The sequence below is a fragment of the Ursus americanus genome, chromosome 16, assembly GCF_024610735.1.
Source record: "Ursus americanus isolate L20-20 chromosome 16, mUrsAme1.1.p, whole genome shotgun sequence".
Taxonomy (NCBI): domain Eukaryota; kingdom Metazoa; phylum Chordata; class Mammalia; order Carnivora; family Ursidae; genus Ursus; species Ursus americanus.
In genome coordinates, this window is record NC_142142.1 from 13,148,735 (window position 1) to 13,164,048 (window position 15,314).

At 48.0% G+C, this 15,314-nt stretch overlaps 1 protein-coding gene across 4 annotated transcripts in view; it reads right to left on the bottom strand.

Moving 5' to 3' along the window:
• Positions 1 to 15,314, bottom strand: part of TENM4 (teneurin transmembrane protein 4) — a 718,843-nt gene that overhangs the window by 127,133 nt on the left and 576,396 nt on the right. For all 4 annotated transcript variants that reach the window (XM_087868192.1, XM_087868189.1, XM_087868191.1 and 1 more), the window contains one exon: positions 13,921 to 14,121. In XM_087868192.1, coding sequence (XP_087724318.1) covers positions 13,921 to 14,121 — 201 coding nt within the window. The remainder of the gene's footprint in view (positions 1 to 13,920; positions 14,122 to 15,314) is intronic.

Genomic DNA, 15,314 nt, shown 5'->3' on the forward strand with positions numbered 1-15,314 from the left:
GCCCACCATGTGCAAATTCAACAGAAGGCGCTGGGATCCAATGGTGGTTGTGACAGGCGTGGTTCTCTCCTGACCTCAGGGAGTTTACATTCCAGCAGAGCACACGGATATAACTGCTGTCAGTTACACAAGTTAACGTGGGCAGAAGCGAAACTTCTACAGAGTGCCTGGCACACAGTTTGGGGTATGATAAGTTCTGTACACAGACTCTCGTGCGAGAGAAAATGAGGGGCAGCGGCATGTGCACTGGACTGATGTCCGAACAGCAGATGTGAACTCTGACTTCGGTAACATACTTGGTACAAGCGAGCACTTGATCGATGCCCATTGACCTCCACATGATAAACATCGGAGCTTACTGGCTGAATGCTGGAAGGGTCAGGCCCTGAGAGGAATCTTTTGAAGTACTGTGGAGAATATCATCCGTAGGGCAGACTTGGGCTCAGACTCTGACTCCCCAGTTTCCTTGGGTCCTTGTGGAGTCCTTGGAGAATTGACTCAATCTCTCTGAGCCATACTTCTTCACGCCCGAAGTGAGGAGGGTAATCATGGTCCCCTCCTAGGTGAGTAGGGATCATGGAAGAAAAGGGTATACGTGAAAGGCCCCGCGTAACTTATGTTATGTCCAGAATCCATCGATGAGGACTTAAGACATCTGGTATCAGCAGACCTGTTACTCACCTAGCAGAGGGGCATCTTCCTGAAGAGCAGAATGGCAGCTTTTACAGTAAGTAGCCAAAATGTAGGCATGCTTTCTCTAGTCACCTCGCAGGACACCATCCGCCAAGACCATCAAAACCCAGTGAGAAGCCATTTGTATTTGTAGCCTTGGCTTCCTCTTGAAATCAGGTGAAAGTCCCCAGCCATCCTAATGTTCTAATTCTGGGCCTGTGAAGTTCTTGACTGAACCATACAGGACCCTGGAGATGAACCAGGTCAGGCCCAAGAACAAGTTAGCTCTTCTCTGAGGGAGAGCCATGCCCACACATCTTCCTTCTGCCCTGCCTCACTGGTGTACATATGTCTGTCTTCTCTCTAGACTAGGAGCCCCCCTAATGGCAGGCTCTAGCTTCTTCTCAACTTGGTTCCCTGGCAGCAGGCACCAGACATAGCACAGCATGAGAGCTCAACAAATATTTGTTGAAAGAACAGATGAATAATAATAATTAAAAAAAAGCTTCAGAGAAGAAGTGTTATGTCAGTTGGCCTCAACTGTGTCTCAGTGCCCTACTGTACACAATTTATTTGGTTAGATATATTCACACAGGGGCTCAGTCTCCTTTGTGCCTAATCTTCTTAGAAACTCATCTGCAACCTGTGACTGAGATCTCTGTAATTTTAACGGGTCTCAGCCCATACACCCCCACGCACACCTTCCTTCACGCTGCTGCCCACGTTACACCCATTCTCCTTCCATGGTGTGGAAGCCAGGAGGCACGTGAGGAAGAAGGGAAAAAGGGCAGGGAAAGATATAAGGTTTGGCTATTGGTTAATGGCGCCCCTAAAGTGTATACATAAGGGAAAACACTGCCCCAGGCTCCTCTCATTAAATGTTAATCCCCATAAGAGCCTGGATGAAGCCTGGGACCTAGCGCAGCTACGTTTTAATTTGTCTGGACTTACTTTACAATCCTGTTCATTAAAATAGCTGGTAGGGGAAGCTGTGGCGTGCCCCTAAAGGGACAGACTTACATATATTTTTCTCATAAAATTTCTTTGACTTGGAAAGATGCTCAAAACTGCCACAAGTAGGGAATGGAAGGGACCCCCACCCAAGGCTCTGTGTGCCTTCCTGCTGAGCAAGGACCAGATGCAGGCGAAACAGAGTCTGGGCCCCATGTGACCTCCCGGGAAGTCCTTTAATAAGTCCGTATTTAGCACTAAAAGGGATAACAGGGAAAATGGTTCTATTTTGCTTAGGACCTGAGATTCTTAGAATGCCCTTAAGAAACTTTAAGAGAGGAGGGTTAAATAATTTTAAATGATTCCTGCTAGGATTTTCTGTCTTATCACTAGCTCATCGGAGTTAGTGCACAGCTTGGGGAATTTCTCTGAAATCCTGGTACACATTAAGTCCAAGCCACACTAGATAGCATTTGAAGCAGAAATAAGGAGAAAATGTAGAACCCTTGTTGGTGGCACACAAATATTATCCCATGAAATCCTCACAACAGCCCTGCAATGGTGTGTTCATTCACGCATCGGGGTAGAGGAAACAGCTTGGAGAGATTAAGTGACTTGCTCAAAGGTACTTGACTAGAGTGAAAGGCGACTGTGATTAATGCAGCTCTTTGGTCTGCGACTTGTGTGACCAGGTTGAGGCGCAAGCTCAGCTGTAATCTGACACATTCCCAGGACTGTTAGTTATGTATCAGAGCATCACCCCAGCTATAGAACAGGATCTCTGAAATCAGTCTGAGCCTCCTTCTTCACCCTGACCCAACGTTTACCATATTAAGTACTTTTCCTTCTGTTTGTGTATCTGTTTACCTGTCTGTTCATCCTCCATCTGTCTGTCTATCCAGCTATCTGTCCAATCCACCCAACTATCTAATCAACTAACCAGCTATCCAGTCACTGGCCATCTAACAGCCCATCTGTCTATCCATCTGTCCATCTGATTCTGTCCATCCATTCATCATCCATCCATCCATCCATCCATCCATCCATCCATCCATCCATCCATCATCGATCCATCTAGCTCTATGACTTGGACAAGTTACTTCATCCTTCTGTGCCTCAGCTTTCTCATCTGCAAAATAGGGTTTAGACACTAACATCTCAGGTTCATCTGTCAAGCTTAAATGAACACCACGTAACATGCCCCATACCACGCACATCTTTCACAGGGTAAACAATGTATGGCAACTATATCATGTTTATGTGCTGGAAAGAACCAGGAGAAGGGAGGGCTTAATGATACTGGGGAGAGCAAGGGGATGATGTGAATACTTGAGGTGCCCCTTAGCAGCTGGTGAGGACCAGATCTGGAGCATAATCTGGGGGACAGCACTTTGTGGGCACCTCATCTTTTGGAGGGGGGCATGTAGGCAGAGACACGTTTAAGGGACAGGCCAGGATCATGGAAAAGCACTTCATCAATGGCTTCAATGTTCTCAGTGAGGTAGGAATCTCTACTGATGGATGGATGTGGCCATTTAAAGAGCGCCTGGGGAAATGAGAGCAAGAAGGCACAAAGTACAAGAAGACCTGCAGCTGGAAGGGCCCAGGAAAGGCTAAAGATCATGAACATGAGGTGATCTGGCTTCCAGTGCTCAGAAGTGGGCTGTAAGCTGAGAGATGGTGAGTGGTTGGGATGGTCGTGGGTTTTGCAAGGTGGATGTGGCGAGAGGCACAGAAACAAGGGGGCTGTGGGTCATGAAGGAGAAGAGCTGGAGGTGAAGGACCATGGGACTAGGGGAAAAGGATGGAGAGGGAGGGAGCTGGTGTTGGGCAGGAAGTGGCCTGCCTCTGGATACGGGATCTCCCTCAGGTGGGTTTAGGGGTAAGAGAGAAAACAAGGAGAAAAACTTAGAGGAGCCGTTTTTGTGACGAGAGTGAGAGGACACTTCAGAGATGCTCTAGTCATTCTGTAGACAGGAAAATAAGGGCTGAGAGAGAAGTGCCTGTCCTTTGCCCCACAGGGACATGTATGTCAGCATTTGAGCAAGAACTTGACGGCTGCCTTAGGAAATAGTCATGGCAGGGGCCAGCTAGACAAATGGCTGAAGAGAGGGGGCTTAGCACACTCTGTGGTCCCTCCTCTATGCCTCTGTACAAGCCGTTTCCATGGTCTGGGTTCCCCTTTTACCTCGATCTTCCCACGTTCAACTGTACGTCAGCTTCGAGTTCTGGCTCCTCCTCTTTGAAGCCTCCTTCTGGTGCCCCAGCTAGAGAGTCTCCCCTCCAGCCTTCTCAAAACGCTTGATGAGAACTTTTATCAGGGTCACTAGTCCACCTGTTGCCTCCCCAGCCCTGCCACTGCCAGCCTGAACACTACACTCCCTGGTGAGTCTCACACAGGAAATCTATCTTCATCCATGTAACTATTCAAGGCTCTACCATTTTGCACAGAACAGAGGCTAGAAATCACACACGCTGGTATAAGAGCTTGCTCTGCTACTTCCCAGCTACACAGCACACCTCTGAGCCTTAGCTTTGTCCTTTATTCAATGGTGAAAAGGATTCCCATCTGTGGGAACCCTAAACTTGATTTGAAAATATACTGAGCACCTACTATGTGCCAGCTACTCCTAGAGGCTAGGGATTCAGAAATGATATGAAATTATCCCTATCCTCAAGGAACTCAAGTCTACCCACATGTGTACAGGAGCACCAACCTGCCAGCAGGCTCAGCACACAGTAGGACACTTAAGAGTTACCTTTCTTTCCCATGGAGAGATACCCCTATATCCTTATATCAACATAGGTTTCAATAAAGCACCTCCCTTCCTCCTTCTCTCACTAAATTGGGCGGATAGTTTTTAGTCCCAGTGCAGGTTTCAGGAAGAAGCCAGAAGGAGAGGAAGGTACAGGAAAAAAGCCTTCAACTTCCTTAAGGTAATTAGTTTCCTTTTGACACAAGGCCAAACCCAAGCCACTCTCGGGTGCTTTTCAACTTCCATCCCTCTCACCAGAGGGTCAGCGCTGTTCTCAGCCCTGCTCTGTCCTACAGATCTAGCTGGCAGAAAGCTAATGAGCCTTGGAAACCACATGGCCTTTCACCTCACTCGAGGAGCTCGGAGCACTTTCAAACCAAGCCGAAAAGTGGATTCCAGGATATTGTGCTTAGCAGTCTCCGCACCTATCCCCCCAGGACCAGAATTTCGAGCTTTATGAAGCACCTATCACAGGAAGTAGTAAGCCACTGCTATTCATCTTAATTGGCGGGTATCTGGCTTCCTGATTAGAGGAACCTAGCTCCAACCTAGCTTGAAGGAGGCCTCCCAACAGGGTCTGACTTTGCAGAAGGATAACAAGGGAGCATAGAAGCCACACAGCATGGCCAGGATGTGGACTTCTGGCCAGGGCTGGAACACTCCCCAAACCTCACTGACAGGGCCCAGCTGGGTGAGCTGAAGAGATAGCAATGTTCAGTCCTCTTCCCAAAGATCCCCGGCCCTGATATTCTTCTGTGGAAGGCCCGTCTCTCTACCCGGTCATGTGCTCACCTGTCTAACTAGCTCTTGGACACCTCCACCTAGATGTCTCCCTGGCACCACCAACTACATGCCAATATTAGACTAAGCTTTCCAGAACCAAACCTCACCATATCACACCTCTGCCCAAAATTTTTCAGTGGCTCCCACTGACAGATAAAACCTAAACTCTTTCAAGGCCATTCGTGACTGACTGCCTGCTAACTTCCCTCACCTCTTCTCCTTCTCTCTTGTGCCACAAATACCCTAAGCAAAGCCACTCCAAACTACTGCTCTTTCCTGGAAAACGCCAGTTTCTGCTGCATCTTTGTACACATTGCATTGATTTGATTTCTACAATGGGTTGCTGCAAGGTGCTTGTCTCTTCCTTCTCTCTCTGCCAACTCAAACCCAACCTCCATCACCCACCTTAAAACCCCACTTCCTCCAGGAAGCCCTCTGATCACCATGGCTGAAAGCAATCACTCTTTTCCTTGAGGCCCTGTAGTACTGCCAGGTACCTCGTGGTCAAGATCCAGTTTACATGGCTCTTCGCAGGGGTATCCAATGAAGCGAAACCTTATGAACCTCAGCCTTGATTCCTGGACAGTATCAGCATGAACCTTGGAAATGGCCAATGGCAGAGTTATACCAGAGATAAACATGGGCTCTGAGCCTAGAGAACACTGGATTTGAACTCTTGTTTTCCCGGAGTGTCTCTGGGCAGATCCCTCAAACTCTCTGAACCCAGGATCCCTGGGAATAACACCATCTCCGGCGCCGGGGGTTATATATTTATTGTCCCTATAAATCATGAAGTACATACATGAGGAGCTCTGTAAAATGTAAATATAATTTCCATTCAAAGAACAGTTATTATTTTAAAATTACAAGTCATATAGTAGCAGTTTGACTCAGGAAGACGACTGGAGATTGTGTACAAGTCTTCAGCTTGGGTGTCCAAAGAGAAACCTGATTCTGAAGCCCAGTTTCAGGAGGGCTCATATTTACATACTGAAGAGCTCCAGTTCTGATAGAAAATGTTCTAGGGCTGTCAGGGGAAATTCTACTAAATTACAAAGCTGCCAGCTCCTGGTTTATCAACCTTTAACTCTGGCACTATTTAGTACTATGCCTGTCTGGGCCCAATTTCCCGGTCTTTGATTAAATGCTAGGAACTGACCATCTCATTGTGTCTCAACCTACACGCTACTTCCCAGACAGCTGGTGGGCTCTTCTCTGCCTCCAACACCTCCTCTTCTTTCTCTGCCTCACTGTCAATCTCTCCGATATTTATTATTCTGAACTTCGATTTCAGGCTATCACTTGCTGTTGGGAAGGGGTACAGGAAATGTCAAGTCTCAAGGATATTATTCCTCGGCTGAAATTCTAGCCTCGGGTTTCTTCTTCCGTAACATACCTATACAGAAATAGCCCCGCCTGATCATTTCCTTTTGATGTTTCATTGGATGTCGGTGCTGTGCTTTCTGGGCTGAGAAGCTAATGCTTCTCAGAGAGGGAACAATTCCGGCTACACACATGAGACTTGTAGCAGGGAGAATGCTCCACGCTGAATCTAATTTTCTCTCCCATCCATGAACATAAGACAATTTCTCTGGCATTAAAGCATCTCACTCAGTCTTTCTGTCATTAATAAGAATTAAATTCTGTTTCCTCAAATTTAAATGTAATTATATTTGCCTCGTAAATAAAATTGAATTACCATTTTCAAAATTTAGCACTAATGCAAATGCTATGTTTAGAGCTTTAATTTTTTTTTTAACCCTGTTACTACTTTCAGCTTATTCTTATTTTTTTAAACATCGGGCTTATTTTGCTGTCAGTTGTGACTTAATTTGATAACAGAGCTTTTCCGCTCCCTATCTATGCAGTCATATTTGTTATTAAGTATGCTTTAGGATTTGTGTTTCTTTTTGGAAGCGGAGGAGAGGAACAGAGAGGAAATTGGCAGCTCAGAGGATCTGCGTTTGAATTCTGAAGGTCCCCCCTCAGCGAAGGTGGGACCTAGTCCAGGTTAGGCTGAGAGAGCTAAAGAAGGTGTCCTGACATGAAGGCTGACAGGGAAATCTTCAGTGGGCATTGAAAAATCTTTTAATCCAAGATTTTCAGCAGGGCACTCAGTGGACACCATGGTTTGGACTCTGCCTACCTTTCTGGTCTTACTTCTTCTACCTACCTCCACGGTTGCTACTCTCCACTCAGAGGCAGGATTTTCCAGATGATTCTCCTGCACACCTGTGTACTTTGCACACGCTGTGCCCTCTGCCTGGACTCCCCCCTCCCAACACCCCGCTAACGGTCTGGCTCACATGTCTCCTCCCTGGGGAAGATGGTCTCAGCCTCTGCTCTCACCTGTTTTCTGGCTGAGCTCACTGCTCCTGCCTTGTGCTCCCGGACCCCACATACACACACCAGTCCGGGCTCTTATCATGCCACCTAACTAGGTCTTGCCTCCTGAGTGGGCTGCGGCTCTCTGATCCTTGGTGCCCAGAATAGTGCCCAGTGTGCAGGGAGGCTGGGAAGGGCCACACGTGCGTGAGGTGGATGTCCGGTACTGTCAGGGGCAGGGGCAGGTCTGGAGCTGTTCCGGATGCTCTCTCTGCGAGGCTGTGCTCCTCTCTGGAATCGAGCTCAGAAAGCTCATTATCTGGCAGGAAGCTGACGCTAATGCTGTTTGGCCCTTGTGCTGTTGTTTGGGGATAACTATGTCAGCACATTAATAACTTCATCTAGACTCGATGACCAGTGATGGGCCGGGGCGGGGGGTGGTGCTGGCAGAGGGTCAGAAACCACAAGGAAGCTGAGCCACTGAGAGAGAAAGCAAGATGTTCAAGGTTACGCAGACTCAAATCCAGGTCTGGCTCCAAACCTTCACCGTATAAAATGTTCTCAGACTTAAATTTGCAAGAGTCTAAGGACTGTTTGGCTTATTTAGATTTAACCATGCATTCTAAAAACATACACTTTATTTATTGAGTGCTTACCGAATGCCAGCACCATCCTAGGCATTTTATACATATGTATTAAAGCTAATTTGAAAAACAACCCTGCAAAGCAGGTATTATTAGCCCTATTCTTTGGATAAGCTCAGTCTTAAAAATCTAGCTTGGTCCCATTCCAAATCCCATGTAGTTCTTTCTGACTGCACATGCTACCTCGAAACCCATCCTCTAAATCTCCACCTGTTATTTCATGAAACTCAATTGCAATGAAATGATAAGCATCATAAACCACCAGCATGGGCATTTTACAGGCAGAATCTCTGCCACGTACTGCTTCTGTGAGCCAGCCACCCAAAGGAGTGAAATGTCGCAGGAGGGCCCTTACACATAAAAGTCATTTATGGAAGACAAGACTGGAGAGAGCTCACAGAGCAGTGGAAATGAGCAGTGAATTTATGAGGCTGAGGACCGAGGCTACTGGGCTGGGGTGGAGGGAAAGGAGCACCCAAAGGAGAGCCAGCAGAGGGGCAAACGGCGGATCTAAGTGACCTCATCTGAAAGGGTGTCCTGGAAAACATCGAAGGGCCTGAAATCTTCTTAAGAGGTCATTAGGCTCTGAAAGAAAAGGAAATTTTCTACTTGCAAGAACCATCTTGGAGAGGTTAAATTCCTTCCCTTTTCTAAGGCAGCTCAGAGTCAAGAGGATGAAAATTCAACTAAAGCACCTGGGGTTGGTGGGGAGAGTCATTCAGCTCAGCAGTGCTGCTGAGCACCCCACTTTATGCACAAGCTGATGAGGCATCCAGCCCGCTATGGCCGCTCCCTGGGGAAGACGGCTTGAAGGAGGTGAAACGATGCCAGCTCTTGTCCAGGAGGGGTCTGGCTGGCTGGCAAGGCACACGGAACCAACATGAGCTAGGTCTGGGAACTGACAGAGAAGATGCCCAGGGATTTTGGTTTTAGCTCTGCAGGGCACACGTGCATGAGCGTGTGTGCGTGTGTGCGTGCGTGCAGGGGTGTGGGGGTACACTGGGGTCTCAGAGAACAGATTAGACTGGTAGTGTGCTGGGCTCTTCCTGGGCAGAGCCTTTAGCTTCTTCTTTGATGTGTCACTGGGTAAGTTATTGAATAATCGCTGAGAACCTAACCCATGTCAGGCCCTGTGCTAGGGATACTGGTAGACCATGACCTCATGGGGTTCACAGCTTGGCAAGAGAGAGGCACGATGGCAATATATTGCTCAGTATACCACAGAGCTTGGGAGAGGCCTTGGAGCCATATCTGGTTTGAGTTGGACTCTGCCACTTACCGATAGGGGGATGCTGGCAAGGAATTTAACTTTTCTGAGCTTCAGCTCCTTGTCTGAAAAATGGAACTGGTAATACTTTCTTTACAGTTTTCATATGAACCTTAATGAAGATAATGGCTGTAATGCACTTAGTTCAGTAGTTGGTACACAGTAAGCACTAAGAAATGGGTGGCTCTTTAAGTAATGCTCCATCCTTGTAAGGAAACCTCTTTGGATGGAAAGGGGGCTTGAGGCAAGAGCTGAGGACTTGGAAACAGAGCTCCTAGACTTAATTCATACTCTGCCACTGCTGAGCTGCGTTACTTTGGACAAGTCATTTCCTGTCTCCAGCTCTTTACCATCCGTAAAACCACAGCACCAGCAATCACCACGACCATCATCACTACTACCATCCCCCAAGACTGGAAAAGCCAAGTCTCACTGGGTCCAGAGTTGAGGACACCAGTGTGTGGAGGGTGGGGCATATAACCCGTGCTCTTCCAGGCCAGAGGCATTTGTCCCAACAGTTATCTTACACCGTTGGTCAGGAAGGAATATCACATGAAGGAGGCTAGATTTCAGGAGGAATTTCTGGGATGAGACTGGAAGCCAAGCTGCTGGGAACTTGGGGGTCTAAGTAAATCCTTATACAAAATCTGACTTCCCTGTTTCCACAAGCGTAACTGAAGTGCTGGGGAGCTTGTCAGCTCACATTTCATTACGGGCTGGTTGTCGAGTGCAGGGCATGTTGATTTCAGCTGCTTTCATTAAATCCTGTTCCCCAGGCCAAACAGTGAGACATCTCTTCATCTCAGAAGAGGTGGCCCTCCTTCCTATGAGGGCCCGGTGGTGACTTCTGCCAACCCCACGACTCACAGTCAGTGCCGATGGTGTGAGAAGCACTTCGGGTGAGCTGCTGGCCTGCAGCCCCTGACGGGAAGGCTCTGGACAGTGTCTGTGCCAGCCCCGCCATGCCAGGAGCAAAGAACACACAATGCTATGGGAGCTGCCTCTCACCGGGGGTCCAAGTCGAGCCAGACACGGCGTCAACCATTTAACCTACATTTTCTCACTGAATCCTGACAGCAATCCCTTAGGTGATTTTACTGTGAAGGAAACTGAGGAAGGAGGAGAGGGGAAGCAACTTGCCGGAGCCATTCTACTAGCAGGGAGCAGATTCTCTGAGATGAAGTCCAGTGCCTGTCCCACCACCTTGCAGCTAACCCCCGAACACAGAGACAGCCCCCCAGCTTCAGCAGCAGCCAGTCAATAAGGCAGCTCTTGCTTAGCTTCACGGCAGAACTCAACAGTTTTCAAACCGCTTCCACTCTGTGAAAGCGCCCTCGGTAGGGAGGTCGAGAGAGCCGCGGAATGCTCACTCTAGCCAGGCACTGTTCCATGCGCGCACAGACACCTGGTAATTTGATGGTCACGTGACCTTTGAAGGCGACACTGTGATCTCCAGTTTCAGATCAGGAAAGTGAAGTCAAGAAAAGCTAGCACCTAAGGAGGGCACGTATTGCATGGTGCACTGGGTGTTATACGCAACTAATGAATCATCGAGCCTTATATCAAAAACCAGGGATGTACTGTATGTGACTAACATAATATAATAAAAAAAATTAAAAAAAAAAAAAGAAAGAAAAGCTAGCACCTTGCCACTGTCACAGTTATCACACGGCAGAGGCGGGACTGAGCCCAGGCAGGCTCCGCCCATATGGGGCTGGTGGTGAGATAGCACCACCTTCCAAGTGCCTTCCCTCCCTTCAGACTGGCTTCTGGAGGAGAAGGGACAGCTGAGCAGAAACAGTGGCCTGTGGAGAGGCGACACGGAGTGCTGGGCCGCAGTTGAGGCCTGGGGCCCCAGGCTGAACATGGGCTGCCAGCCTCCTCAGGCCCCAGTGTGCCTGAGGCAAGCCTGGCAACTCCCTGAGCCTCCAGGTGAGAATGCGGACAATGTCCTACCTGGTCACCCTGCCCACGGGGCTGTCGTTGTGGGGGTGCATGTGCGTGTGCGAAATATCTCTGTAGGCTGGGAAGCACTCGACAAACACAAATTGCTATTACTATTGCCGTGGGAGACGGTAATTTTGAAGCCATCTTTGAAATTCCTGGCCGGGTGGCAGTCATGACACTGTTTGAGTCAGCTGTACGTTGGGATTTAAAAACTATAATCCACATTTCTGAAAGGGCATATTTCATCTGGCCTCTATCAAATGTCTCCATTAATATCAAGGGCTCTCATCAGTGGCTGTTTTAATCATAATCGTCACAGCAGCTAACATTTACTGAGCCCATATCTCGAGCCGAGTAGCATGCTAAGTGCTTCTTTAATATCACCTTAAATAATTCACCACACGATGATTTTCCAAATAATAACCCCGGAAGGCAGGGACTGTCACCGCCTCCGTTTTACAGCTCAGGGAGGGGAAGGAGCTTGCCCAAAGCTATAACTAGTACGTAGCAGGGCCAGCGTTTGAACCAAGGTTTGTTGGGCTCAGGGACGCTTCTCATCACTCGGAGCTCCTCTGCCTTTGCACTGGAGGCCACACGCACGTTTGACACCAGTTACGGGGAGCGGTGTGCACAGAGTTAAGGAAGACGAGCCCTCACGGTTCTATTCCAAGTCCCTTCCAATGGGTCTGCCGTCTCCTTTTACAGGACCACCTAAAGAATACCTAATGATCTCACCCGAAGTCATACCTGTCTCCGTGAAAGGCTGTACGGTTTCATCGGGGATTAACAATGCACAGACAGCTATATACCTATCATAAACGAGCTTTGTGGCCACATAACAAACAATACAAGCCAGTGTAGCTTCGAGAGGACCATTTATTATATTGCTGTAAACGGAGCTATATAAAAAGAATTATTTCTAAGACGCTGCGCATCTGTGTTTGCAATCATGTCTTAACATGAGCTTTGCAAACAAGGATGAAAGCCCATTGAACATCAGTTCTCCATTCAACGGGGTGAGGTAACTCAGAGGATTCCCAAGGCACAAATGCTGCATGGATCTCATTTTTGCCAAAGGCCTCAGCCGTCTTTCCTGATCTCTAAAAGGACTGTTACCATGCAACAAAATGGGCTAATTTGAGCTGCACTTTGTTTAAATAGTGTGCGTGGTAAAGAAAGTGATTTAAGTAAAAAAACAAAATAAAAACAAACAAACAAAAAAACATAGCTGGCAATGCTGCCACTTTATAGCTGTGTGTTCTCGGGTGGGATTACTTAAAAATTTTCTGCGCCTAAGCTTTTTTACTCATTATTTCTCTTCATCTGTTTGTTTGCTGTCTCCCTCGGTGGAAGCTCAACAAAGATAGGGACCTTCTTTATCTCTTTGTAACTCTGATGAGAAGAGTGTTTAGTACATAGTAGGCATTCGAAAGTATTCACTGATTAAAGTATTATGTAAATCAGTATAACAGGGGTGAGGATACCATTCTCACAGGGTTTTCATGTGGATTTAAACAGGGGACACTGTGGAAACGAGATCTGAGAAGTGAACACACCTACCATATCCCAGTACTGTGCTAGGTGATTCACACCTGCTGTCATCTGGACAAATCATAAAGTGCTCAGGAACAGAAGGCTGCCAATGTAATGATCCTAGAATGTTATACGCATAAGCCCTCTGCATATGAACTGAACAGCACAGTGAAGAACGCATTCCAGCATGTGCTCTTTCATGTGTTCATTACCCATTCATCAGTATGTACCAGGTAGCTGCCGTGGGCCAGGCCTGTGCTGAGTCCTGGGCATGTAGGGTGAACAGACATGTTTGCTACCCTCATGGAACTTACTGGCTAGTAGAGAATCTGGCCAGAACGGCAGGTGGGGATAAGGTCACAGAGAACCGTAAATAATACACTGAGTTCAGACTTCATTCTGATGAATGGGTAAAACCAGAGGGTTTGACATCTGGGACCTGAGTCCCCCGCTTTTTTTTTAGAGAGGTGGGGGGAGGAGGGAAGGGGCAGAGGGAGAAAGAGAATCCCAAGAAGCCCAAGCCAGTTCCCCGCTGAGAGCATAGCCCAACCTGGGGCTCAATCTCACAACGCTGAGATCATGACCTGAGCTGAAATCAACAGTCAGATGCTTAACTGACTGAGCCACCCAGGCGCCCCTGGACCTGAGTCCTTTAAAGCCCCATCCCTGCAGGTCTCACCTAGGCACACTGTTCCCTGTGGCCTTGCCTCTAGGGATGACCACCGTAACATGGGGGAGGAGATTTCAATCCAGTATTCTAATTCACATGGTTACAGGGCAATGTTTTCACTCTCGAGGCACCACTATGGAAGGAATGGTGTGAAGACTCATTTCTGAATCTTCTGCTGGTCTAAAAGGACAGGTACTGAAGGATGGAGTTCAGGGGGAGAAGGAAAGCACTCAGAGATCTGGGGTAACCCCCCCACTCCACCGCTACATGACCAGGAACAGGGTCTGATCACTGATGGGGACTGAATGGCGAACACGTTATGGTGGCAAGCTCCTCCCTCCAGCCATGCAGTGCCCTTCTCCCCACACTTACCGATAGAACAGTCGTGGCCTGTCCAGTTTGGGTCACAGCTGCAAAGGCCGGTGTCTGGGAGGAAGGTTCCATGGCCCGAACACTGGTCCAAGCACGTGGCCCTGGGCGTCTCACAGTTGGTGCCTCCCCATCCCACGGAGCAGTGGCACTCGCCCCTCACGCACACACCCCGGCCTGAACACGTGGGGTCCATGCAGTCCACTGTGACACGGAGCAGAGAGAACACAGGTGAGCGTCTGACCAGCAGAGGTAAGGCTACTTTAAGTGAACCACTCCACTTGGTAGTGTAGGGGGCTTCACCCTGGTAAGAGGACACAGACGTCCCGCGGAGAGACCACTGGATGTGGTAAAGAGGGAGAACTTTAACCAACGGGAGACCTGGGTTCCTGGCTCGATAGGTGGCTGTTTACCTACGGGAGGTTCAGTTCCCTCGCCTATAAAACGTGGATACAAATTCCTACTTCTTGGTTAGTAAGGCAGAGTAAGAAATACATATCAAGGGGCACCTGGCGGGCTCAATTGGTAAGGCGTGTGACTACGGATCTCAGGGTTATGAGTTCAAGCTCCATGTTGGGTGTGGAGCCTACTTAAAAAAATAAAAGGAAATATATCAAGTGTTAGCATGGTACCCAGAGCCTGCTATGTCTGTAATAACTGCACCACTTAGCGGACCAGACTTCATTTTGTTCCCTTCTGTGTCTCCAGCTCCTGGAACGGTGCTCAGTGCATAGAAGATACTCAAGAAATCTTTGCCAAAGAAACTAGTAGTGTTCACTACTTCATAACACAGTCTTACCATGAAGGTGGGACTAAAAGAGATTCCTTAATTAATTAATTAATTAAGTTTTAAAAGATTTTTATTTATTTATTTGACAGAGAGACAGCCAGCCAGAGAGGGAACACAAGCAGGGGGAGTGGGAGAGGAAGAAGCAGGCTTCCAGCGGAGGAGCCCGATGTGGGGCTCGATCCCATAACACTGGGACCACGCCCTGAGCCGAAGGCAGACACTTAATGACTGTGCCACCCAGGTGCCCCGAGATTCCTTAATTTAAAAGAGAATTTATTTTGCATTTAAATTCCATTAGATGTTATCATCTTCCCAAAGTTCTTGTGATTGACGCAAACTTTCAAACCTCACCTTCCAGAGGGCAAACATTTCAATGACTATTCAAAATGACATGCATTGCCATGAGAGACTCCGGGGAAACAAACTGAGGGCTGCAGAAGGGAGAGGGCGGGGGGATGGAGTAGCCGGGGGATGGGCATTAAGGGGGGCACGTGATGTGATGAGCACTGGGTGTTACACGCAACTAATGAATCGCTGAACACTACATCAAAAACTAACGACGTACTCTATGTTGGCTAATTGAACCTAATAAAATAAAACCCCCCAA